The following is a 27,291-nucleotide window of genomic DNA, read 5'->3' as shown; positions in this document are numbered from 1 at the left end:
AATCCATAATCACCCACTCCCCCTCCTGCTCCAAAGCCTATCATATCTCACTGTACCCTCATAGAGAATAGAAGTGTAAGGGTTGATGTGAAAATGGAGTTTTATCAGTAACGATTTTAAAAAATAGTTTAAATTTAAAAAAAATTACCTGACTCTATTTGACCATTAATCTTTTGTAAAACAGATAGTCCTTGATAATAATACTACAAAGCCAGTTTTTGTTATTCAATGATCAGTCAATAACAGATCTATAAAATTATACCTCCAGTTATATAAAGCAGTATTTTCAGGAAGCCAGAACTTATTTTAGGTCTTTTTTAAATAAAGGAGTTAATATTGCTCTGACTTTGCATTTCTAGCTTAACAGAAAACTTGCTGTGTAATTAATTAAAATGATTTGATCATTTAAGATGCTCCCAATCCTAAATAATGTTATCATTTTGGGAGTCAAAAACTCACAAGATCAATGCCTAGTATTGTGAGACTAACACCCCAGATTCCCTGTCCAACCTTATCTTACCCTGATAATGTTACTGTGCTTGAATTGCCTTTCTAATGCACATGATTCTTTGAGCATATTTTTTTGGTCTGTTTCAAAAAGGCAAGAAAATACCAGTCTGAGGCATATCTATGACGGTTGGGAAACAAAAGCATCCATTGGTGAAAGATTCAAGAGACAGAGGAGAGACTGAGAGCCTGTTCTTTGTGGCTGACCCACTGAATCTGGCATTGTTGCTGGTTGAGGCACAGATAAATCGTAGGTCCAAGCCTCTGATACAGGGGGCGCCTCCCAGCAAAAGTTCCCCAGCCTGACGCTTAAAACTGGATGTTATACTCTACCATCCCGACGAAGTTGCTAAATCCATGATCACCCACTCCATCTCCTGCTCCAAAGCTTATCATGCCTCACTGCACCCTCATAGAGAATGGAAGTGTGAAGGGTTGGTGTGAAAATGGAGTTTTATCAGTAACGACTTAAAGGCCAGGTGAAACCAGGGGAAGAGATGCATATTTTTTAATAGAATCCAAGAAAACAACTGAATAAGTCATAGATCCATTTTTATTTCCTTCATTTATTCCAGGGAGGCCAGAAAATATAGAAAATTTTATATGTCTTTTATTTTTTAGTTCCTTATTTCTAGCATTATTATAAGGAAAATAGGCCAGGCACAGTAGTGCTTTGGGAGGCCAAGGCAGAAGGATCACTTGGGGTGGCAGGATCCCTTGGGGCCAGGAGTTTGAGGTTAGCCTGGGCAAGGTAGCAAGGCCCTGTCTCTATGGAAAAAAAAAAAATGCATTTCCCCCCCCAAAATAAAAAGACAAACTTCCTTTCCAAAGTAATAATAATAATAAAGATAACACCTCTCTGTGAAGCAGTTAAATGACAGTGAGAAGCATGAATGTAACCAAACTGTGTTGCAAGGATATCACCTACAACTTACTTCTCTGTTTTTTTTTTTTGAGACGGAGTTTCGCTGTTACCCAGGCTGGAGTGCAATGGCACGATCCCAGCTCACCGGAACCACCGCCTCCTGGGTTCAGGCAATTCTCCTGCCTCAGCCTCCTGAGTAGCTGGGACTACAGGCGCGCGCCACCATGTCCAGCTAATTTTTTTGTATTTTTAGTAGAGACGGGGTTTCACCATGTTGACCAGGATGGTCTCGATCTGTTGACTTCGTGATCCACCCTCCTCGGCCTCCCAAAGTGCTGGGATTACAGGCTTGAGCCATGGCGCCCGGCCTCTTCCGTTTTTTTTTTTAACCGTTTCCTCTTCCTAACATAACATGGTAGGATGTATCTTCTTTAAATAGGGGAAATGTACTTTTTAAATAAGATATTATTTAACAACCTGTCATTCAGGAAGAAAGCTGAAGCTTGTAATAATAATAAAAAATCCAAATACATATTCTCTCCAAGTTAAGAACTGTTTATCATAGGTGGTTCTCAAATGTTGGTTTGGGGGAAGTTTTCAAGGTTTTCTGTTTTTGTTTTGTAAGTTAAGAGTGAACACCCTCTGCATCCTCCCAATCCTGCTCTCTCTTTTCCTACCCAAAGATAACCCTAACAATATATTTCTCCCCCACCCTCTTCCTGAGATCAATTCATAAGCAACACAAAAAGCCCTTCCTATTATTATTTGGGGTGGGCCTTCTAATTACAATGTTCAGTGAGCGAACATAGGAAACAAGTGGTTTGTCTTTTCCGAGACGAAGTCTTGCTCTGTCGCCCATGGTGGAGTACAGTGGCACGATCTCGGCTCACTGCAACCTCTGCCTCCCGGATTTAAGCAATTCTCCTGCCTCAGCCTCCCGAGTAGCTGGGATCACAGGCACCTGCCACCACGTCCGGCTAATTTTTGTATTTTTAGTAGAGACAGGGTTTCACCACGTTGGCCAGGCTGGTCTCTTAATTGCTGACCTCATGATCCGCCCGCTTCGGCCTCCCAGAGTGCTAGGGTTCCTTGGCCAAACTGCACGTGTGCTCTCTCTTAATAGTTCTCAGATGATGGGGGCAGGGTAGGTGGAGAAAGGGGGTGACAAGAAAAGCTACCTCTGCAGACAACCATGAGCCAATTTTGTCAGACCTGCGCCAGGATAACATTCCGTAATAGATAGTTCAGCCAGACTTAAGTAGAAAAGCAATGGCTCGTGGAAAACATGGTTTAAAACCAGAAGCCTGATGTAACTTTATTTGGGCTGCGCTTTCATCTTTCTTTAAATAACTTAGGGACCGAATAACGGGCCCCACCAGCAAATGCAAGCTCCCCTGCCTCCCAACCCGATTCTTCTGAGAACCTGCTGCCATCTGCGTGGAACTCCTGTAAGATGGCTCCTACGCGACGACCCTGCCAGAGAATCAGCTATACGTGCCACAAGCATGTCCACAGATCGCCTGCGTGCCTCAGCCCACTGACACTCGATGGGGCGAAAGGGTGACCTCGCATTTGATGCCTTTTGTCTCCCTGAACCAGACTCCCTCTCCTTCCCTTTCCTCCTACGCTCATTGCCTTTTCCTTAGCCCCTGTAACGCAGCGTGGGAGAGAAAACAAACTTGATTTCTTCTTCCGGGGATACCCCGGAGCATCGCTGCAGACCTGGGCAGGCGGCGGAGCCGGCGCGCCCCAGGCGTGCGGAGAAGTTGCGAGGACGCGCGCCGTCCGCCTCCCGCTTCCCCCGGCGCGCGTCCCTTAACCTCTCCGGCTTCCCAGAGGCCGGATGCAGCCAACGGGTCAGGCTGGCGGCTGGGGTCCCGCGGGCGGAAGTGAGAAGGGCGGCGGGGGAGGAGGCTGCGGGCTGAGGGCTAGGATTCCCTTCCCGCCTGGCGCCGCTCGGGAGAGCCAGCGTGAAGACGCCCGGCGCGCTGCGCCCGCCCTTTTTTGGCGCTGAGAGAAAGAAGGGCAGGGCCGCCGCCTCGCGGGAGTGGGCCCCGGGAGGAGGGGCCGCCGGAGAGGCCGGGCGAGCGCGGGTTGCCCTCACCTCGCTGCTCCTCCCGGGCCGCCATCCCTCGGCGCCCCACCCGGAACCGGCGCGCGCGTGGGGGCGGGGAGGCCAGCGCGCAGATCTGGCGGTGAGCGCCGCCGCCTCGGGGCTCCCAGCCATGTCGGCCGAGGAGATGGTGCAGATCCGCCTGGAGGACCGCTGCTATCCGGTGAGCAAGAGGAAACTTATCGAGCAGAGCGACTACTTCCGCGCCCTCTACCGCTCCGGCATGCGCGAGGCCCTGAGCCAGGAAGCAGGCGGCCCGGAGGTGCAGCAGCTGCGCGGCCTCAGCGCGCCAGGCCTGCGTCTGGTCCTGGACTTCATCAACGCCGGTGGGGCCCGCGAAGGCTGGCTTCTGGACCCGCGAGGGGAGAAGGGCGGCGGGGTGGACGAGGACGAGGAGATGGACGAGGTGAGCCTGCTGTCCGAGCTGGTGGAGGCGGCCTCCTTCCTGCAGGTCACGTCCCTGCTGCAGCTGCTGCTGTCCCAGGTGCGGCTTAACAACTGCCTGGAGATGTACCGCCTGGCGCAGGTGTACGGGCTGCCCGACCTGCAGGAGGCCTGCCTGCGCTTCATGGTCGTCCACTTCCACGAGGTGCTGTGCAAGCCCCAGTTCCACCTTCTGGGATCTCCTCCCCAAGCCCCAGGGGATGTCAGCCTGAAGCAGAGGCTGAGGGAGGCCCGGATGACTGGGACTCCTGTCCTCGTGGCCCTTGGTGACTTCCTGGGGGGACCCCTGGCCCCTCACCCCTACCAGGGGGAGCCCCCGTCCATGCTCAGGTACGAGGAGATGACTGAGCGTTGGTTCCCGCTGGCCAACAACCTTCCTCCCGACCTGGTCAATGTCAGGGGCTATGGGTCCGCCATCCTGGACAACTACCTCTTCATAGTGGGCGGGTACAGGATCACCAGCCAGGAGATCTCCGCTGCGCACTCCTACAACCCCAGCACCAACGAATGGCTCCAGGTGGCCTCCATGAACCAGAAGAGGTAAGCACCCCGGCAGAGTGCTGATGCCTTCTCATTCATTCACTTGTTCATTAGTTCATTGCCCCCGTGTTTACTGAGCCAGTAAATAGGGGAGGGTGTGCTGAGGTGGAAATGACATCTTCAGGAATGTTGTTGGCCTTAGTCCTGGCAAAATTCCCGGTGAACTAAGAAATTGCAAAGAGGAAGTCCCCAGTGAGGTCAAGTAGCTGAGTGGTTTTTTGGCAGGTATTGTGCCTTTAAGTGAAACTGCTTTCTGTGGCTCTGTCCTTGTGAAAAAAGATGTTGTGGTTTCCTACAAGAATTACTTTAAAAGAAAGTTACTCCTTAATTGAAAAGAAGTTTTGTCTTAGTTTTTAGGGTGTGAGCCTGATGATAATGATACATTGGACAGTAACCTGTAACACTGACTTCGGGTTTTGTTTTGTTTTTCTGTTGTCAGTGACTATGACAACAGAGCCTTCCACACTGTGACATCCAGCCATGATCAAGAGATAATTACGGGAAATGTGTTTATATTTGCAGTAGGGGTTGCTTTTCTTATTTTATCCTCTCTTTTGCTTCCTTCCCTGGACAGCCATCATCACTGACCCAAAGCTCGAGGCTGGAAGTGTTCAACTTCAGAATTGGAACATTTTCATTAATCCAATCTTCTCCCTCTCCCATCCTGCGAATCCTTCCTGCCACCAACTTGGGTGGCTTGAAGAAAGGAAGAGGAGGAGCTTGGGGAGTGGGATGAGAGGGGAGAAGGGAAAGGAACCAGGGAAAGAATATGAAAACAAGAGCAAAGAGCATATACAGGAAGAGATGGTAGGAAATAAAGATGGTAGCACCCAGGAGGCCTCAGAGTCATTCGGAAGCGGGGAAAAGAATCCATGTATCTCAAGAAAGGATGAAAATACCCTTTCTTACCATCCACCTGTTTCCACCTCAGTCCTCACAGGATCCTGGTCCTGAAGTGTGGAGCAAGGAGTTGGGGAACTCATAGCTAGGCAAAGAAAGTCTTAACAGTAACAGTGAAGCCATTATATATCTATTGGACTTGAGGGTCCTCCTACGCCAGGGATCATTTGGGGAAATAACTGGCTTGCTTTCTCCTATAATATGAAATTCATTTTGAAAAGTATGCTTTTTTTTTTTGCCTGATAATATATAGTTGCAGAAAACTAGAAAATGAAAAACAATGAAGAAGCAAAAAGATGAATATTCCTACTCGCTCCTCCTAGAGGCAGTAACTGCAGGTTGACGTATTTCCTGCCAGCCCATTTTTAATGCATTATTTACGCCGTTGAGATGATGCCATGTTTAAAATTTGGTATCAGGAGGGTTATTTTAAAACAAATTCTATGCGCTGTAATTTAAACAACAAAGGAACATTGTGTGGCTATAGGCGGTGGTCTGAGTAAGGGTGGACAGTCCTGAGTTCTCTGTCTCCTTTTGCACTTGCCTCCAGCTGCATATCATTTGGTGCTCACCAGGCCATCCTTAGTGTCACAGTACCTCACATTTCTTCTTCCCTTCATACATCCTTGGTAGTCTTTGTCTTTTTTTCTGGGAAGGCCCTTTTCATCCCCTTAAAAAAAAAGCATTCAAGTAATGCATGAATGCATGCTTCTCAGAAAAACTGCAAATTACACCAAAAAAGTGTAGAGTAAATGTCTGCTCTCAGGGTACAGAAAGAAAAAAAAAAAAAAGACTGTTATCAACAGACTTTTGTTACCTTTAGATACTATAAATGTATAAACATTTATATTTGTAAATTATATATATACTTAATATAAATACAGTTAACCCTTAAACAATGTGGGGGCTAGGGACACCAGCCCTGCATAGTACAAAATCCCTATATAACTTTTAACTCTCCCAAAACTCAACTACTAAATAGCCTGTTGACCAGACGCCTTACCAATAACTTAATTAACATGTTTTGTATATGTATTATATACTTCATTCTAACAATAGAGTATGTTATAGAAAATAAAATGTTATTTAAAACTCTAAGGAAGAGAAAATTAAGTAGAAGTGGATCATCCTCATCCTCTTCATGTTACATAGGCTGAGGAGGAGAAGGAGGTAGAAGAGGGGTTGGTTTTGCCGTCTTGGGTGGCAGAGGCAGAAGACAATCTGAATATGGGTGGACCCTCTCAGTTCAAACCTGTGTTGTGAAAGGGCCAGCTGTATAAGTATGTTGATAGTGGTTAGCAATAGGGGAAAAGTATTTATGTATATTAATGTGCATGGGGGTATGCATATTAACTTACACGTTTTTTAAATTCTAAAATTGACTAGGTTGTACTAACTATTATGGCACTTGATATTTCCACTTAACCATATCTGAGAATTGTTTTCTGTGTCAACAAATGTAGATCTACCTCACTCTTTAATGACTGTATGGCATTCCAGCCTAGGGATGTACCATAATGTGGTCAGCCTTTCCCTTATTTATGAACATTTAGGTCACTTCCATTTGCATTAGCTGTTTCAATAACCATTGCCATATTGAACATCCTGGTAGATGCATTGTGTATCTTAGTAGGCATATGTGGGTTGGTTTCATATGTCCAATTTGTGGAATCCCTGGATAAGTAGGGCAAAGTGTATGCATGTCTCAAGTTTTGTTGAAGCTGGGTGCAGTGGTTCATGCCTGTAGTCCCAGCTACTTGGGAGGCTTAGGCAGGAGGATCACTTGAGCCCAGGAGCTGAAGGCTGCAGTGCACTGTGATCAGGCACGTGAATAGCCATTGCACTCTAGCCTGAGCAACACAGTGAGACCCCATCTCTATAAACAGTTAAAAATCAATAGATTTTGGTAGCTCCTGCCAAATTGCCCATCAAGAAAATTGTTCTGTCCCTCTTCCATCAACAGTATTTGTGTTTGCCAGTACCATATACTCTTGCCAAGGTAGAATATTATCATCTTTTTTTCCCCAAACCTAATGGACAAAAACACTAGTGTGATTTTTCCCAATTAGAAGAGAGATTATTCTTTTTATATGTTGGTTGGCCATTTGTATTTCTTTTGTAAATGGTCTGTGCCAGTCTTCTAAAAATTGGCTTTTCTTCACATTCATTTTAGCAATTCTGCATATGAATAGAGACATTAATCTCTTGCCTGTTACATAATGTTGTGTATGTTTTCCCATGCCATTATTTTTCTGCATGGTTCAAGTAACTGGGTAGGTGAAATTGTTGCGTGGAAGGGTGCATGGGAGTTATGATGAAGCCAAGAGCTATTGCCTTACCAAAAGAGGGCTCCACCTTTCAGCCACAGCTGGTTACTTCCACGTGGAAGTGAGGAAATTTTGCCAGACATTCAAATATCCCTTTGTTTTTCTCTTTTTTTAAGAGATGGAGTCTTGCTCTGTCACCCAGGCTGGAATACAATGGTGTGATCATAGCTCACTGTAACCTTCAACTCCTGGGCTCAAGCAATCTTCCTGCTTCAGCCTCCTCAGTAGCTGGGACTATAGGCATGCAGCACCGTGCTTGGTTAATTTTTAAAATTACACTTTTTTTTTGTAGAAATGGGGGCTCACTGTGTTACCCAGGCTGGTCTTGAATTCCTTGCCTCAAGTGATCCTCCCATCATGGCCTCCCAAAGTGCTAAGATTACATGCCACCATGCCAGGCCCTCCATTATATCTTCTGATTATTGATGCTTTATTGGAAATTGTACCCTTCTTTAGCTCCCTTCTGCTTTGACTCAGGTGTGACATATCTCCCAGGAGTTCCTTCCTGAACTCTCACTTGGGCTGAGTGTTTTATTTCTGCTCCTCTAGCATCTCATGCACCTCCCCAACTTGAATTGAAATTCTCTGTTATCTTTCTCCCTTCCCATCAGGAACTAGGACTTATTCAATGCTTATGTATAGTCTTACTCCTAACAAGCTGTCCAGTAATAATAGGTGCTTAAAATACCTGTTTTCTTTTTAAAAAATTATGGAATATATTTTTACATTATTGTAATAAAAGTTAATGTATAATTTTATATTTTGCTTTCTTTGTAACACTGTAGTGAACATTTTTACTTTGGTAACAGTCATTATATTTATTTAGAGTAGCTGAAGAATAATGAGAGACATCATTTAATTGAACAGTTAACTCTGCACTAGGTACTATTCCCACTACTTTTCATGTATTATCTCACTTATTCTTCTCAAGGGCTGTTAGGCAGGTTCCCATTTTATAGAGACAGCAAGTGAAGCACAGAGAAGTTAAGTAAATTGCTCAAGGATGTGTAATAAGTACAATAACCAAAATGTAAATATTCATGGAGTAGTTATAACCATTTAAATTGTTTAGAAGTTTTAGTTTTTAGACTTACAGGGACCATCTTCATGCACATATTCTCCCTTCTTTAAAAAAAAAAAGTATTTCCTTCTAAGAAATAGAGCACAGATATTTTGTGGTACTGTGCTGCTTTTCAGAATTTCATCATGTGTGCCTCAGCTCCACCACAGCCTGTAAGTCCAGCATTTTTCTAGTCACTATTGGATACACAGAAACTGGTCACACAGTTGCTGCCCTCAAGAAGTTTAAAATTGAGTTTAGATGATGAGACATAAAAAATGAAACCTAGCATGGAATTGTTCCTGGATGATGCATCCAATACGGGTTCTGCATGCGCCGGAAGAAATTTGGAACCTTGAGAAAGAAAAGCAGATTTTGGCCTCTGCTATGCAGAATTTCACATCTACTTTGATTCACCTCGTTGGAAACTGCTTTGGGATGTATCAGTATCTTACTTTTTTAAAGGGGACAAATGTAGAGCAGTTCACTTTTCTCAGAGACTGAATAGTGCAGTGATCCAGAATCTTAAATAGCAGGAACTCTGGAATTGAGATATTTTGGGCCGGGCGCGGTGGCTCATGCCTGTAATCCCAGCACTTTGGGAGGCCGAGGCGGGTGGATCACGAGGTCAAGAGATCGAGACCATCCTGGTCAACCCCATCTCTACTAAAAATACAAAAATATTAGCTGGACATGGTGGCGCGTGCCTGTAATCCCAGCTACTCAGGAGGCTGAGGCAGGAGAATCGCCTGAACCCAGGAGGCGGAGGTTGCGGTGAGCTGGGATCGTGCCATTGCACTCCAGCCTGGGTAACGAGAGCGAAACTCCATCTTAAAAAAAAAAACAAACAAAGAGATATTTTATAAAGCCTTTTGCACTCTGGTGAAGATGGTGCCAAATGACCATCAGGGGGTTAAAAAAAAAAAGTTTTGCTCTGTAGGCCAAGGGTGCAACACTGCTTGATGGTCTGAATGTGGGTTTGATCTCAAAGGTTGTCAGAATGTAACTCTTCACATGTAAAAGCTTGTGAGACTTCCTGCCACAATGGCTCACACCTGTAATCCCAGCACTTTAGGAGTCTGAGACAGGCAGATCACCCGATGTTGGAAGTTTGAGACCAGCCTGGCCAACATGGTGAAACCCTGTCTCTACTAAAAATACAAAAATTAGCCGGGCATGGTGGTGGGCACCTGTGTTGCAGCTACTCAAGAGACTGAGGCAGGAAAATCAGTAAAATTGCTTGCATCTAGGAGGCGGAGGTTGCAGTCAGCTGAGATCCCATCATTGCACTCCATCCTCACTTTAGTGATAACTTGCAGGAACTGACCACTGTTACAGCAGTTGGTTCATTAATGTTCTTCATTTCCAAAGTTTTCTCTAGTCTTTTTTCCATTGCTCTGCACTTTGGCTCTGAAAATGGAGTTGGGGTGAGTCTTCCTGTCCTGTGTGTGAATACAGCAAGGCTGGGAGAGAGACTTAACAAATGTCTCCTGGCAGAGATGGAATTGCAGTTGTCAGCCTTAGCGATTGCTGAGCTGTCCCTTCTCCTCTCAGCCAGTGTTTACCATTTTTGGAGCATTTCTGTGGTTGAGGTTGTAGTAGAGCCTGGGAATAGTGCAAGAAAGAAAACTGTATGTCTGTTCACAGTCCCCCTCCCCATGCCCATTTAATTTTGGCCAACAGTTTAAATTGCTTTTTTCATCTTTGCTTTTGGAGTTTCTCAGAGCTGGGCATAGGTAGCAACAACTACTTCTGTTTTCTAACCTTTCCCCTTCTCCCCTTCCTAGTCCCTAGGGGAAATTAATGCATGGGGATATGGCAGAAGGCAAGTAGATGAAGGAGAAAGAGGAGGCAAAAGGACCTGATGGCCCACAGGCTTAAACGCTCAGGTTCTGAGTGGTTGAGAAAGGACTTTCGAAAGGAGCTTGGTGTTTTGTTCTAATTTTTACTCTGGTGGTAGCAAACTTCTTTTTCTACATAGGGAGTCATAATGATGGTTTTTTGAGCTATTACTCTGGGTCAGGTATTGTAGTCACAACTTGAGGTGTCAATATTAATGCTCACATCATCTCTGTGAGGTAGATGTTATTAATCCCATTTCCTCAAAGTGGAAACTGAGGCTCAGTGAGTTTAATTACCTCCCACATAATCACAGGGCTAGACTCGAAGCCACCAGACTTCTGTGTCATCTTGCCTTCCTATGATTGTATGTAGCTACTGTTAATCCTTGATAACCGTATGCTGGTGTTTAGCATGTTTCATGTTACTTAACTTTTAGGGATTTAAAGAGCTTTTTAAACCAGGCACAGTGGCTCATGTCTGTGGTCCTAGCTACTTGGGAGGATGACTCAGGAGGATCACTTGAGGCTGGGAGTTCAAGGCTGAGCCATGATCAGGCCACTGCATTCCAGCCTGGGCAATGAAACGAGACCCTGTCTCTTTAAAAACTCTTCTTTTTTTAAAAAAAGTTTCTTTTAAGTGCCCTTGAAATTCACCTGTGGTTCTATCCAATTTTTTTCACTTAAAACAGAAATTTTCATGATAATATTTTTATTTATTGCAAGTAACAAGAAGTAACAAGTATATAGCTATGATAGATGCCTTGTTACTTGGTCTTGAAATTCTTTGTTTTACCTCCTGAACATAGTATGTTAATATTAAGAAAACACTGTAGAGATGATATTTTGAAAAGTGGTTGATAGCTTGAGTTTATACCTTTGCCATTCAGGAGGTGAAGAGTGGAAGAGTTATTTTCATAAAGTTGGAAATGAAGCAGTAAGTGATGAGAATTTGTGGATGAGTGAGCACTTTATAGAGAGTTCCAGAGTATAATGGTCAGTGACTGTAGCAGTTGACAAATGAGAAACCAACCCTCCCGAGGTTAAGAAAAACTTAGGACACCCAGAGAAGCCCACCAATGGAGAATGACTTATCTCTGCAAGTGCTGTCCTTTTCAGCTCTTACTGCATGCCAGACATTGTGCCCTTCTTATGCCCACTTAACAGATGGGAAAACTGAGGAACAGATGAACAGATTCAGTAATTTTTCTAAGGTCACACTGCAATTGATGTGTGATGATGTCTGAGGTTTCCCTGTGTAAGCCTGGACTCATAACCTTTAGCAGTATGCCTCTTTATTAAATGGCCTGTTTTTAGGTGGCAATTTCATCTTAAAACAAATTCAGCATTAAAAAGTGTTTCTCTTCAAGTGAATTTGAGCATGTTGGGGTCTGGAGAGATGGAATCGTTTAACTGCCTATTCAGTGAGCCTCAAAAAGAAGCCCCTTACATGTTTGCTTAGGACAAATGATTATGCTGGATAAATACTAAAAACTGTTTTGATCTTACAAAATTTACCATCTGTGTACCTTTGGGGAGCAAAAACAAACTGCGGCTGGGAAAATTTAGTACTTGTTTACAAGCTTTATTTCCTTTGGTTCCCCAAATTTGCACACACAAAGAGGTCATCATGGTTGGACTTTAAGGGCCATTGGCAGCAAGAAAGGTAAGCAGCGGGAATCAGGGACCCCCCAGTACCTGCCACCCTGATGTCTGTTGGCACGAAAAAATGTCTGGCTGGCTGGCTTTAAAGGACAAGATGAGGCTCTTGATGAAGACTCTATTCACGCTCTGATTGGAAAACACACTAAAACACATTTAGATAGATATAAACATGATAGGAACTGTTAAAAAGTCTTAATTGTTTAGTAGTTGCCTATTACCAATCTATTTTTCATAGTGCAATGCATCAGTTTTATTGAATACTTTTTAAGGGATCAAGCATGGGCTTCTTGTTTACTGCTTATTCTTTATCTATCCCCTTGTGTGATTTTTTTTGTGTGTGCATAGCCTCTACTTCCATTATTTCTTAGGACATTATTATTTTTGAAAACATCATTGTTTTGGAGTTAGATGTGGTCTTGAAATTCACTTGGTCTAGCACTTTTATTTCAAACACTAGAAGACAGAAATTTGAATGATAATATTTTATCTCTGTGTAGTAGTTTCTGATAGACAATTTGATTAATCATCTCTAACACCTTGTGATGACTCATGCCCATTTTACAGATGAGGAAGTGAGTTGGTTGGATTAGGGTCAGATAGCTGGTTATTAGCAGAGCTGGGACTAGAACTGCGGTCTTCTGATTGGTGCTCAGGTCTTTTTCTGTTGCATCATGCTGCTGCTCATACTCTTGGAAACTTGTGACTGTTGCACATCTCACAGCAGACTAACCCAACACTCCCAAGTGTTCATCCTTCCTGGCTTTCTAAGGTCTGATTAATCCTTGAAAGCTACATCAAAACAAATTAATTTTGTGTTACTTTTCAGTTCAAAAGTCATAAGACTTATCTAGTGTCTGAAGCTGATAAGCAGCATTTAATTATTTACTGAATATAGAGCTGGAAGCCATTTTTCTTCTCTTTTAAAAGTTATTTAATTTTATGAAAGATGAGCATTTGTTGATAGAAGTATTTGTTGAATTAACATGTGTAAAAGACCCTGAGAATGCTGGATCAAAGTATTTTTTTTCTTTTTCTTTCTTATTTTTAGTGCATTTTAGGTTTTGGGGTACATGTGAAGAACATGCAAGATTGTTGCATAGGTACACACATGGCAGTATGATTTGCTGCCTTCCTCCCCATCACCTGTATCTGGCATTTCTCCCCATGCTATCTCTCCCCAACTCCCCGCCCCTTGCTATCCCTCCCCTATTTCCCCCTGACAGACTCTAGTGTGTGATGCTCCCCTCCCTGTATCCATGTGTTCTCATTGTTCAACACCCACCTATGAGTGAGAACATGTGGTGTTTGATTTTCTGTTCTTGTGTCAGTTTGCTGAGGATGATGGTTTCCAGGTTCATCCATGTCCCTACAAAGAACACGAACTCATCGTTTTTGATGGCTGCATAATATTCCATGGTGTATATGTGCCACATTTTCCCTGTCCAGTCTATCATCGATGGGCATTTGGGTTGGTTCCAGGTCTTTGCTATTGTAAACAGTGCTGCAGTGAACATTCATGTGCATGTGTCCTTATAGTAGAACAATTTATAATCCTTTGGATATATACCCAGTACTGGGATTGCTGGGTCAAATGGAATTTCTATTTCTAAGGCCTTGAGGAATCGCCACACTGCCTTCCACAATGGTTGAACTAATTTACACTCCCACCAACAGAGTAAAAGTGTTCCTATTTCTCCACATCCTCTCCAGCATCTGTTGTCTCCAGATTTTTAATGATCACCATTCTAACTGGCGTGAGATGGTATCTCAATGTAGTTTTGATTTGCATTTCTCTAATGACCAGTGATGATGAGCATTTTTTCATATGTTTGTTGGCCTCATGTATTTCTTCTTTTGTAAAGTGTCTGTTCATATCCTTTGCCCACTTTTGAATGGGCTTGTTTGTTTTTTTCTTGTAAATCTGTTTTAGTTCTTTGTAGATTCTGGATATCAGCCCTTTGTCACATGGGTAGACTGCAAAAATTTTTTTCCATTCTGTTGGTTGCCGATTCACTCTCATGACTGTTTCTTTTGCTGTGCAGAAGCTGTGGAGTTTGATTTTATCCCATTTGTCTATTTTGGCTTTTGTTAACAATGCTTTTGGTGTTTTGGTCATGAATTCCTTGCCTATGCCTATGTCCTGAATGGTTTTGCCTAGGTTTTCTTGTAGGGTTTTTATGGTGTTAGGTCTTATGTTTAAGTCTTTAATCCATCTGGAGTTAATTTTAGTGTAAGGTGTTGGGAAGGGGTCCAGTTTCTGCTTTCTGCACATGGCTAGCCAGTTTTTCCAACACCATTTATTAAGCAGGGAATTTTTTCCCTATTTCTTGTTTTTGTCAGGTTTGTCAAAGATCAGATTGTTGTAGATGTGTTGTGTTGCCTCGAGGCCTCTGTTCTGTTCCATTGGTCTATATCTCTGTTTTGGTACCAGTACCATGCTGTTATCATTACTGTAGCCTTGTAGTATAGTTTGAAGTCTGGTAGTGTGATGCCTCCTGCTTCATTCTTTTTGCTTAGAATTAACTTGGCTATGCAGGCTCTCTTTTGGTTCCATATGAAGTTTAAGGTGGTTTTTTCCAGTTCTGTGAAGAAGGTCATTGGTAGCTTGATGGGGATAGCGTTGAATCTGTAAATTACTTTGGGCAGTATGGCCATTTTAATGATATTGATTCTTCCTAAACATAAACATGGAATGTTTCTCCATCTGTTTGTGTCCTCTCTTATTTCATTGAGCATAGCAAAACCTGGCAGAGACTCAGCAAGATAAGAAAACTTCAGGCCAATATCCATGATGAACATAGATGCAAAAATCTTCAGTAAAATACTGGCAAACCAATTGCAACAGTACATCAAAAAGCTTATCCACCATGATCAAGTAGGATTCATCCCGGGGATGCAAGGCTGGTTCAACATACGCAAGTCTGTAAACATAATTCACCACATAAACAGAACCAAAAACAAAAACCACATGATTATCTCAACTGATGCAGAGAAGGCCTCTGACAAAATTTGACAGTGCTTTGTGCTAAAAACCCTCCAATAAACTAGGTATTGATGGAATGTATCTCAAAATAATAAAAGGTATTTACGACAAACCAACAGTCAATATCGTACTGAATGGGCAAAAACTGGAAGCATTTTCTTTGAAATCTGGCACTAGACAAGGATGCCCTCTCTCATCACTCCTATTCAATATAGTATTGGAAGTTCTAGCCAGAGCAATCAGGCAAGAAAAAGAAATAAAGGGTATTCAAATAGGAAAGGAGGAAGTCAAATTGTCTCTATTTGCAGATGACATGATTGTATATCTAGAAGACCCCATTGTCTCTGCTCAAAATCTCCTGAAACTGATAAGCAACTTCAGCAAAGTCTCAGGATACAAAATCAATGTGCAAAAATCACAAGCATTTCTATACACCAGTAACAGACTTAAAGAGCCAAGTCAAGAACGAACTGCCATTCACAATTGCTACCAAGAGAATAAAATACCTAGGAATGCAACTAACAAGGAACGTAAAGGATCTCTTCAAGGAGAACTACAAACCATGGATCAAAGTATTTTTGAGGCCAGTTGTGGTATCTGGTACTATAATTTCAGCGCTTTGGGAGGCTGAAGGAAGAGGATCACTTGAGGCCAGGAGTTCAAGACCAGCTCAGACAACATAGTGAGATGCCATCTCCACAAAAAAATTTTATAAAAAATTAGCTGAGTAGACTTGAGTATGGTGGTGCATACTTGTAGTCCCAGGTACTTGAGAGACTGAGGCAAGGAGGCTCTCTTGAGCCCAGCAATTCAAGGCTGCAGTGAGCTATAACTGTGCCACTACAGTCTAGCCTGGGTAACAGAGCAAGACCGTGTTTCAGAAATAAATTAGTAAATAAATAAATACAAACTGTGAATTTGTTCAGTGCTGACCTCTCCCTATTTTGTATGTTGTGAAGCAATATGAGGCAGGGCCAGTGGTCTGCTCAGGTGTCCTGGTGGTGCAAAGATCTCCTGACCCACCCTTTAGCAGTCACCCGTCACAGCTGCCTGTCTGTCTAGGCAGCACCAGTGTGTCTAAGATGAAGCCATGCTACTCAGTAGGAAGAATGAAATAACCATTCTGAGCGGTAAAAGACAAGGGGGTGAAGTGGGTGCCTTTTTCCTCTCTTAGCCTTGTGCCTGCCCCTGAAAGAGTGTGGAATTTAGTGTATACACATTGTCTTTGGTTGCTGGACTAAGGCTGAGCAAGATTAATAACTTGTTATATTGAGCTGCTTATCTTCAGAAGCCAGTGTTTGGACAGTGTGCCATTCCTGTGGAATCTTGGGGACAGGAGTGAGATTTGAGAAGCCATCCTTTCTTCCTCTGTCCTCAGGCAGAGTGGCTTCCAGCTGGGAGAGCTAATTTTCTTCAGATGTCCAGGAGATTCTAGTAGTTCATGCGATTGTCATGCTTTTCATTGATTAGAAGAACTAACTCTGGGGCCTTTGTGTCTCTCTTTTAGGTCTAACTTCAAACTTGTGGCTGTTAATTCAAAACTCTATGCCATTGGAGGGCAGGCCGTTTCTAACGTTGAGTGTTACAACCCTGAGCAGGATGCTTGGAATTTTGTGGCACCCTTACCCAATCCTCTGGCTGAGTTCTCTGCCTGTGAGTGCAAGGGAAAAATTTATGTCATTGGAGGATACACTACCAGAGGTAAGTGAAGGGAATAAGTAGGTGGTCTGGCCATGTGTAGGTGTCGGCAGCTGGGAAGGGCAAGACGGTGTCAGAGGAAGCTCTGATGTACCCGAATGTCATTTTATGGTTTAATACTGTACACTTACACATCTGGAAGGAAGTGAGTCCCATTTGGGTGGGGTGATTGAAACAAGAGGAATCTTTTGATAACTGTGTGAGCATGAAAATCAAATGGAGAAGGGAGGGCTGTGAAAAAAACATGTTATTATTATTTTTACTTCTGAAAACCCAGTTTTTTGGTCAACTGTCTTGTGATTTGGCTGGGCCTGGTTTGTGGGGGTCACTCTCTGAGGTTGGGTAGGTCTTTGGAGAAGATTATCTGGGAACTCCCATTTTTATCTCAAACACATACCAAATCTGCCCCCATCCACCATTATGGAATTTAGTGCCAGAGCATCCTTGCAGATTAGTTCTCATTTTCTCTCTTTGTGAGCACACACACATCAGATAGAGGTTCCGGAAACCCAGCTCCAGGACACTGTTCACATATCACAGGAGGAGCAAGAACATGAATACAAGAGTTCTTTCCTGATCAGCAGTGGGAGGTGGTTGTACTATCTATTTATTTGTTTATTTATTTATTTTTTGAGACAGAGTCTCCCTCTGTCACCCAGACTGAAGTGCAATGGTGCAATCTCCACTCACTGCATTCTCTGCCTCCCAGGTTCAAGTGATCCTCCTGCCTCAGTCTCCCTAATAGCTGGGATTACAGGCACCCACCACCATGCCCAGCTGATTTTTGTGTTTTTAGTAGAGACAGGATTTCACCATATTGGCCAGGCTGGTCTGTAACTTCTGACCTCAGGTGATCCACCTGCCTCGGCTTCCCAAAGTTCTGGGATTACAGGTATGAGCCACCATGCCTGGCCTGGTTCTACTATTTATTAAAATGTACATGTGTGTTTTTCACTTTTTTGGTGGGCATTTTATAGTTAATAATTTGGAAATAAAAAATTTCTACAGCAAGTTTTTTTTTGTGGAGACGAAGTCTTACTATGTTGCCTAGGCTGGTCTTGAATTCCTGGGCTCAAGTGATTATTCTGCCTTGGCCTCTCGAAGTACTGGGATAACAGGCATGAGCTACCATGCCTTGCTAACCAGCAAGTTTTATACTGCTGTTCTTGGTAGGGAATTGTCTCAGGTAACAGTGATACAGAACAATGTGGTTGTTGGCGGGACACAGTGGCTCACACCTGTAATCTAACACTTTGGGAGGCTGAGGCAGGAGGATTGCTTGAGGCCGAGAGTTCAAGACAGGCCTGAACAACATAGCAAGACTCCTTCTCCAAAAATGAAAAGAAAAAAAATAGCTGGATGTGGTGGCATGTACCTGTAATCCCAGTTACTTGGGAGGCTGAGGCAGGAGGCTTGAGGACAAGAGTTCAAGACAGGCCTGGGCAACATAGCAAGACCCCTTCTCTAAAAATGAAAAGAAGAAAATTATCTGGATGTTGTGGCATCTACCTGTAGTCCCAGGCCCAAAGATCCTTTTTTTGAGTAAAATCACCATTCACAGGTTCTGGGGATCAGGAAATTGACATATCTTGTTAGGGACCACCATGCAACCCACTGAAGCGATGTGTATATTTATGTATTTAAGGAGAGGCAAGACAAAGAGAAGTGCATTGGAAGCAATGACCTTCCCCACCCCGCCACTCCAAGTTTCAGTCATTTGTCAAGCTATTCCCAATGTCTCTCCCTGGTGACTCTCCACTGAAGATAGTTTTCAACTTTTTCTTTAAATATAATTGGGAAAAAAAAGAGACTTAGTAGTCATTTCTTTGACCTTCAATATTGGTTGTCAGGTTACAGAGATTAACTTTATAGGTTTAGACTAAGCCATGGGCCCTTCAGCCCGCCAGAACTCCTGTGTTTGTATAATAATCCTCTCTCTCTCTCTCCCCCCTTTCTCTCTCTCTCTCTCCCCCCTTTCTCTCTCTCTCTCTCCCCCCTTTCTCTCTCTCTCTCTCTCTCTCTCGCGCGCGCACGCGCATGTGTGTGTGTGTGTGTGTGTGTCTTTTCTTCTAGGAAAGTAAATACAGTTATTTACCTATGAGCAATTCTAAGAATTCTGATTCCTCTCTAGATTGAGTAACACAGATTGCATCTCGTGGACTGACATAATGCACATGTGCTTTGACTTCTCTTCTGAACAAGAGCTGTTCAACACTGACAGGCAGCACTGTAACCCAAAGAGTACCTTACTGGTAGACTCCTAGTTTTTCCATGACCCTGGCTGAGCAAATGTCCTTTAGATTTGACCTAGAAAACCCTTTTTGTGTGTTTTGTAGCTTCACAAGCCACTGCTAATGTACCTTCTTCACTTGGGCCACCCACTGTGATTTCTGTCCTGGATTCCCTGAGCCAAATACCCATGATGGGATGGTTCAGTGATGTGGATGGATGGCTATTTGTGTATGGGCTGAAACTAGTTTTCTAAGATGGGAGAGCTGGGCAGTTACTTACATGCTGAAGCCCTCCTTCTTCTTTGGTGGCGCTTTCCAAGCACTGCCTAATAGTTCCCTGTATTTAAGATAAGTCATGATTGTTAGGAAAAAAAGAAAAAAAAGTTAATTTTGAGACTCCTGAATTCTTAAGTCAAGTAAGACTCTTAAAATATAGCAAATAATAGCTCATGATTTTTATGATGGCTGTTTGATTATTTTAATTCCTTGGCAGCACTGAAGAAATTCAAAGAAGTTCAGTAGTGAGTAATAGCTATAAAGGGAAGAAGGGTGATTTGTTAAACTTCAGAATCAACTTTAAATGTAAAAACAAAAAGATCATTCCTCCAACTCAAACCACCTCATCATGGTCTGAGCCCTTGTTGAGTGAGGAGAGAAAACATTTACAGAACACCTGGAAAGACCTTCAGGCCTGGAGCTGTGAAATACGTGGAAGCCTCACTAGAATGAGTTCTTTATTCATTTGGTGGACAGCCAGGTTACTAAGGAGCACTTTTTAATAAATTATTGACCAAAATCCCCTTGGGCCATCTCCTAAAATGATCTTTATCATAATAGCTATAGTAAAAAGAAATATGGAGAGGTATTAATACGGCTGGAAATCAGGACAGTTTCCAAACACTGTGACTTACACTTCTGAGATTTCTGCAGGCATCAGGACATCTGCATGTACAGGACTTTGCTGTCTTAGGAGGTACCTTAGTTTGTATCAGATGTGGCTTTGGAGGGTGCTCTTTAAGCACTGCTAATTATGGGTGGGTTCTTTTCAGAAGGAAGAACTGAAAGAGGTATGAAACTTCTGAGAAAATGAGCTGTCTTCTCTTACCAGCATCTGCAGCCATCAAAATGTTGTAGGCTTTAGTTGTCTGCCAGTGCCCAAGCTGAGCTGTCTCCTTCATGGTTAGGATTTATTGTTTAGAAAAAACAGCAACATTCTGTTTATAACTCAGAGCATTTGTGTTTTCTGCTGAAGCTAAAATACTCATTTATTCTTTCCTAGAGGAGAAAAGAAAAAGAGAACAATTAAAAACAAGAAAAGCAAAATTAGATATTCTAAATTTCTTAAGCATTTTTCACAAAGAGACTAGGCAATTTTTTTCCTTAAAGAAAATCACCTTTTTTTTTTTTTTTTTTTTGAGACACCAGGATCCCTGTCACCCTGGCTGGAATGCAGTGATGTGATCACAGCTCACTGCAGCCTCACCCGCCCAGGCTAAATAAAGCCATCCTCCCACCTCAGCCTTCTAAGTAGCAGCTGGGAACATAGGTGCATACCACCATGCCTGGCTAGTTTTTTATTTTTTTTGTAGGCGGGGGGGGGGCGGTCTCACCATGTTGCTCAGGCTGGTCTTGAACTCTTGAACTCCTGGGCTCAAGCAGTCCTCTTGCTTCAGCCCCCTAAAATGGTGAAGTCCTGAGACACCATGCCTGGCCAAAAATCATTATTAATTAAAAATGCCAGAGAAGCCTTTTATCTAGACTTTGATGTTTTCTACACTGCAACTATCTCTTGGGAAATGGGAAAAGGGAGAGGGAGGACCTTTGTTATTGTCTCTCTGGTGATATAATTGGGAAACTAAGGCTGGGCATGGTAAAGACCCAGTCTTTACAAATAAAAACAAATTGGAAAACCGAATTGCCAAGTGATTCTGTGGCTTGGTAGAAGGCTGCAGGTGAGACTGCTGCGTTCCTCCTGACTTGTAACGTTGTGTCCTTTTCACTAGACAGCCTCTGGAGAGCCTATGTTGCTACTTGTCATGTTTCTTAGGATCAGCTGTCAAGGACAGATGTAGTTGCTGATCAGCCTGGCTTCTGTATTAAGTAGTCGGTAATTTTGTAGCTATTGATGAGAGTTCTGAGGCACTTAGTTTTTTTGCCCTGACCTGGTGGTTCAAAGGTGTGGGGGCGGGTACCAGGGAGGAGGGGCTGTGTGAAAGTCAGAGCTGCTCTTTTCCCTGGTTTTATCCAGTCTGAGTCTCCCAAGGAGATATTTGGGAGGAGGAGGCGAGTGTGGCTGGATCTAAATATATCTCTTCCCAGCCATTTTGAAAACTGTTTTACCAACTTGTGCTTTTTCCGAAACAGTTTTTTCTCTTTGTTACCAAATTATGCAGGTAGAGGTAGACATTTCTGGGCAGCCTCGCCTAATGGTGTTAGTGGGGGCGGTGTCATCACTTATCTTTCTTTCTTTCAGACCGGAACATGAACATTTTGCAGTACTGCCCCTCTTCTGACATCTGGACCCTCTTTGAAACTTGTGACGTCCACATTCGCAAGCAGCAGATGGTGTCTGTGGAGGAGACCATCTATATCGTGGGGGGGTGTCTCCACGAGCTGGGGCCCAACCGCAGGAGCAGCCAGAGTGAGGACATGCTCACCGTGCAGTCCTACAACACCGTCACCCGGCAGTGGCTCTACCTCAAGGAGAACACGTCCAAATCGGGTCTTAACTTGACTTGTGCACTCCATAACGATGGCATCTACATCATGAGCAGAGACGTCACCCTGTCGACCAGCTTGGAACACCGAGTGTTCCTCAAGTACAACATCTTTTCAGATAGTTGGGAAGCATTTCGGCGTTTTCCAGCTTTTGGACATAACTTGCTGGTGTCTTCTCTTTATCTGCCCAATAAAGCAGAAACATGACTGAATTGAATTCGTAGATGAAAGAAACTGGTTCAAGATTTTTTTTAAAAACGTAGTGTCCCATTGCAAGGGAGACTGATTCCTAAAGGGTAAAGAAGGGTTAAAATAGGTCACATATATACAGTAGCAGCTGTAAATAAGCTTACTTGAACTAATTACTTGAAAACTTGTGGAAAAAAGAGACCAACTTTGTTATTTTTAAAATTATTGATTTTTAAATTATGGGAGCAAATCTATCTCCAGACATGATACTCTTGGGCCAATGACGGATCATCAAAATATAGATTCATTGTGACTGCATGGTAAAGGGCCAAAGTCAATAATTGGAACAAATGGTAAAGATGATTTTTAAAATCTGTTGTATTTAGGTCCCTTTACATATCATTAGCACCTTATGTGAGAGATTTTCTTTTTCTTGCCAGTATACTTGACAAGCATTCGTATTAACATATTCATTCCCTCTTCTCCGTCAAGCATACCCACACATACATCTAGTATGTTTAAAATAGGGTTCTGTGTTCAGATATTTTGTTTGCACTCTACTTCTTAGGAAACTTACAATGATGGAGCCCTACAATGAATCCTTGCTAGTGTTCAGTCCTCCTCAAAACTTGCATAAAAACATTCTCAGCCATTTTTCCAGCCTTCTTTGCAGGTACAAATGCTGGATTAATAGATTGATACAACCTCTTATTTTATTTATGTGGCAGATTACATATTTATGTGGCCACATAGGTTGCATTGCTAGGTGTTCTGTATTTTAAAGAGGATATATTATTTAGAAAAATGAATATATGAATATTTTAAAAAATTGAGTCTTAAATTTAAATGGGAAGGGAAGAAAACACCAAATAAGACATAAATTTGCCTTTGAGAGTTACTTTTATTGAATGTATTTGACTTAGTTCTTATTTCAAGACTTAAAAAAAGTTTACCATATTTAAGTCAGGCAACTAATTTAATCTTAGCTTTGTAATTAATGTTTTGCTTTTGTGGACTAAGGTAAGGACAGCATTTAAACATAGGTGCTGGAGTAAGGAAGAAGCCCTTACAGAAGTGGAATGGCTTCTGGTAGTATTTTTGAAGTTAGGTAAAGTGCTTTACTTGCCTTGGTTGTGAATTGAAATAGAATGCAGCTCAAGCAGTTGTTTTCACTGAGGGAGTTAACAATAAAAGTTTCTGCCAATCAGATCAGCATTCTTCAAAAATATATATACTCATACTTACAGAACTTTTATTTTGAGTGAAAAACGCTCTAAAATTATCTGATATTTTGTAATCCAATCAGTTCAACTGTGAGCTGGATTCCATCATTCTGCAATAACAGCAGGCAGAACCATTTCAGTTAGTGTGTGCCTCACTTTAAGAAAATCCTGTTGGGGGAAAATCACTGTCAGCAAATTCATGCATTCCGCAAACACTTATTGAGTGCCTGCAATATGCCGTCCACTATGCAGATGTAGGACGGGGCTAATTACTTAGAGTTTTTCAGTTTATTCTAGGAGTCACTACAGGGTTTCTTTACAACCATGGCCTCTAGTATACTTAAAATAAGGGTCCACTTATAAAAAGCCTCTTTGCACAACTTTTTGGGAATACTTCTATTAAGTTAAATGAGGTAAGCCATTATTTTGGACATAGAAACAGATCTTTGTATCTTGTCACCAAATAATCTTATCTCTAGTCTACTTATAACTTTGTAAGGGTTTCTAAGCTGTGCCCATTTATTCCCAAATATTAAGCCCTTAAAAAAGTAACCTCTGAAAAAAATCTTCCCAGTAATAGTACTTAATAGATTTTAATGTTAATTTATATTCATTGTAGAATTGAATTTCCAGTGACCTGTATTTCATTACATATATTTTTAAATCTAATTTATTTTAGATGGTGTTAACTTTTTGTTGCTGAAGAGCTTAACTTTTTAAAGGCTTAGTAAATGTATATTCCTATACATTTAGAAGATGAGTCAGTTGAATTAGTACTGGACAAACAGTTGGAGATTAGCTTGCAAATAAGCACATCATATCAAATACAGTATTCCTGCCAACCAGTTAATTCTCTTCCTGATTACATTCTTTGGATCTGTTTGCCTAATGTTAACAATTAGATTTTTGGACCAAGTGGAGGTATACTCTGATCCACAAAGCTCTTTTACAAACCAGGTTTGGATTGTATGTGTGTATGTTTGGATATTATAGCTCTCTTTAAGACAGACATCTATCAAGATTGTGTTATTCTGGACTGCCAGCAGTACTTGAGAAAGGTAGAATGTGCAATAGGAACAGATTTGTGCATTTTGGGACATCATCCTTCCTGCCGTGCACATCAGCTGTGTTGACATTTTGAGGATAGTTTTAATTTAGCTGTCTTCTTGTTGGTGCCAGTATTACATTGAAGACCCTACCTACGATAGAGGCAATGTTGCTTTGAAAATCTCCTTTCGTTCCCCAGGACTGTCCTTTACTCTTTGATAGTTACTCTCCATTTTCTTCCCAATTCTCTAAATGCTTTATCATTTTTTTTTTGGAGTTGCTTCTGAGGGATCCTGACCTCCCACTATGGGGATGGGGTTGCTTGGAGAACCTGGGGTGACAGCCCACTGACCAGAAGCACCCTATTTTATAAATAGCGGTTTGAATGGTAGAGAGTGAGTCTCGTGTGGGTTGTTAGAAGGCTGATTTGTCCTGTCGTTCTCTCTGGCTTTCCTTTCAACCCCCTCAGTTTCAGAAGCCTCTCCCCTTAGCATACTTTAAAAGGTTTTCTGATGAATGTCTGCAAGAGTTGATTATTTTGACAGTATTGGTTAAGTCACAACGACGAAGTACTGAGAAGGTTATCAGTACCAGGAAAACAGAAGTCTTAAGATTAGAATGAGAACCAAAGAGAATTTAACCCTGCTATTTTTTTTTAAACACCAAGATCCTAAGTAATTCCAAATGCCTTAGATATCAATGAAAGCTACACACCATTGAGATGAACAAAATTATCTCTCTGTGAAAGGAGTAATCAAGTAAATGCCTGTTCTCTTTCAATGGACTGTTGCTTATTGAGCATTGTGGATAGTGTGTTTTCAGAGTTCCTGTTCTGACCCTACCTGTTTGGCCAAATACGTAAATTGAGAGGAAAGGCCTTGGTCTTCCTGATCAGCCAGCATTTAATCAACAGTGGCTTAATGCAGATCACTCAAGAGGCAGCACAGCAGTGTAAAAGGAATGAAAGTAGGAGTTGGATGCCTTTTTCCTAGGCCAGGAACAGGGACTACATAACATCTGTGCCATCATTCTTCTAAGGAGGCATTATGAATGAGTGCAGCATTCCTTTCCTCTGTGCCAGGATTTGGTCTTAGAATCCATGTCAGATGGGTACTTCCAGACATCTATTCCCAATCCATCAGCTATTTGCCACCCCTGCCTCAGACAGAGGAGTGAAGGAATTAAGAGGGTAGACACCAACTGAAATGGCTTTGAAAGCAATAAGCTGATTCATCTCTAGTCCTGTGGTAACTAGAAAGTGTCTGTCATGTGCAAGACAATGCTAAGAACTGAGATTACAGATATAAATAAGCCATGGTCCATGACCTTGAAGAGCTTACAGCCTTATAAAGAGGTTCACTGTAATTGTCTTCACCAGGGCATCCTTCTCAAAGATGCCTACTTTTGTCTGGCACATAGGGGCTTGGTGGTCTGGTGGTCCCTTCGGTCTTGGCCCTATCTATCCTTTGCTTTTGTGATTTACTAACAATTACCATGAACCAGTTTTGTTTTCCTTTTAAATTTGAACATCACATCCTGTGTTTTAGTTTTTTCCTCTATGCTTTTCTTTCACTGCTTTTCATAGTCTTCTATGTACTTTATTATTATGAAAACAATGAAAATCACATGTAATTTGCTTTATTTTGAAATGCTCACTAAGCACTGCAGACTTTGCAGTTGGAGGCCCAGCTGCTTGGTCCAGTGGAAAGGAAGAGTGAAGCCAGGGAAGTTAGTATCCAGGAGGGGCAAGTTGATTGCATGTACATTTATACCTATGCCTTTAAAACATTCCTGTAAAAAGAATAAAGAAATTTCCATTCCCCACTAGTACCGATGAAAAGACACTTGATTTTGCCTTGTGATAATTATCAAAGGATAGTTTTTCATCCTCAGGTTTAATTCACATAAGAGTTTTTTTTTCTTTGTTAACTTAGGAACACATCAATTCACATCAACTGACATGTTGCTGATGTCTGTACTTGACATAACCATTTTTATTCCTGCAGCAAACATTAAATATAAAAGATGGTCAATTCTGAAGAGTAAAAGGGTGCTGAAATGACTTGTAGGGTTGGCTGGTGCTTTCTCAAATGGATTGCTGTAGTTTATTACTAGTAAAGAAGAGGAAAATTTGATTTACGTTATTGTCGTTTTTTCTATTAAAAAAAAAAAACCTTAAGAATGGAACACTTTAGCTGTCCCCACAATGTTTTCATATCTAGTAGTCATTTTAGGGAAAGTGATAATCTGTAGAATGAATAGTTATGTTTTGATATGACTGATACTTTCTTTGTTAAAAAGGTTGTATTAAGTCTTCAATTTCAAGTGTAGCTTAAAAGTGTAAACGTGATTCATTTGAATACAAGAATGCCTATGAAGTACTCACTATAACAGCATTCCTTTTGTGTTTAGAACTATAGAAGAAAAGATCTTCAAATAAAGTAGTTCTCAGTCACTTTTTGTTGTCTAAGTTCTGTGTATCAGCTGCATATTCAGGGCTGTGCCAGGACTAGGAGGAAATGGGTGAAGCAACTTGGGAACCTGAGGAGCGAGGATTGCTTGGGGCCAGGAATTTGAGACCAGCCTAGGCAACAGTGCAGTCCTGTCTCTACAGAAAATTAAAATAAAATAAATTAGCCGACGTGGTGGTGCATGCCTGTAGTCCCAGACACTTGGGAGTTTGAGGCTGGAGAACTGCTTGGGCCCAGGAGTTTGAGGCTGCAGAGAGCTCTGATTGCACCACTGCACTCCAGCCTGGGCAAACAGTGCAAGACCCCAAGTCAAGAGAAATCTATGAATAAATGGACAAATTTCCTACACAGGACACACTAAAGGAGGAGGATGGCTGACCCAGCAGAGTGACACCCAAAGCTAACTGAGCATTTTTTTTTTTTTTTTTTTTTGCCGGTAATTCTAAGCATTTTTAATTTATTTAATCCTCAC

The 27,291-nt window shown here is 42.2% G+C and overlaps 1 protein-coding gene across 1 annotated transcript; it reads left to right on the top strand.

Annotated features, from left to right (window-relative positions):
- Positions 1–3,275: 3,275 nt before the first annotated feature.
- On the top strand, positions 3,276–26,803 carry KLHL42 (kelch like family member 42). Its single transcript, XM_035255964.3, has 3 exons — positions 3,276–4,469; positions 16,750–16,943; positions 21,645–26,803. Exons 1-3 carry the CDS (start codon positions 3,598–3,600, stop codon positions 22,094–22,096), a joined length of 1,518 nt encoding a protein of 505 aa, XP_035111855.1. The 5' UTR covers positions 3,276–3,597; the 3' UTR covers positions 22,097–26,803.
- The last annotated feature ends 488 nt before the right edge of the window (positions 26,804–27,291 follow it).

This window comes from Callithrix jacchus, chromosome 9 (genome assembly GCF_049354715.1).
Source record: "Callithrix jacchus isolate 240 chromosome 9, calJac240_pri, whole genome shotgun sequence".
NCBI lineage: Eukaryota > Metazoa > Chordata > Mammalia > Primates > Cebidae > Callithrix > Callithrix jacchus.
The sequence above is the reverse complement of the archived record's forward strand: the minus strand, read 5'-3'. Positions and strand labels throughout refer to the sequence as shown.

Excerpts from the sequence above, each read along its gene's own strand:
- KLHL42 (XM_035255964.3), top strand. The coding sequence starts at position 3,598 with ATGTCGGCCGAGGAGATGGTGCAGATCCGCCTGGAGGACCGCTGCTAT. Across the intron at positions 4,470-16,749 it reads GCCTCCATGAACCAGAAGAG|GTCTAACTTCAAACTTGTGG; the intron begins GTAAGCACCCCG and ends TCTCTCTTTTAG. Across the intron at positions 16,944-21,644 it reads TGGAGGATACACTACCAGAG|ACCGGAACATGAACATTTTG; the intron begins GTAAGTGAAGGG and ends TCTTTCTTTCAG.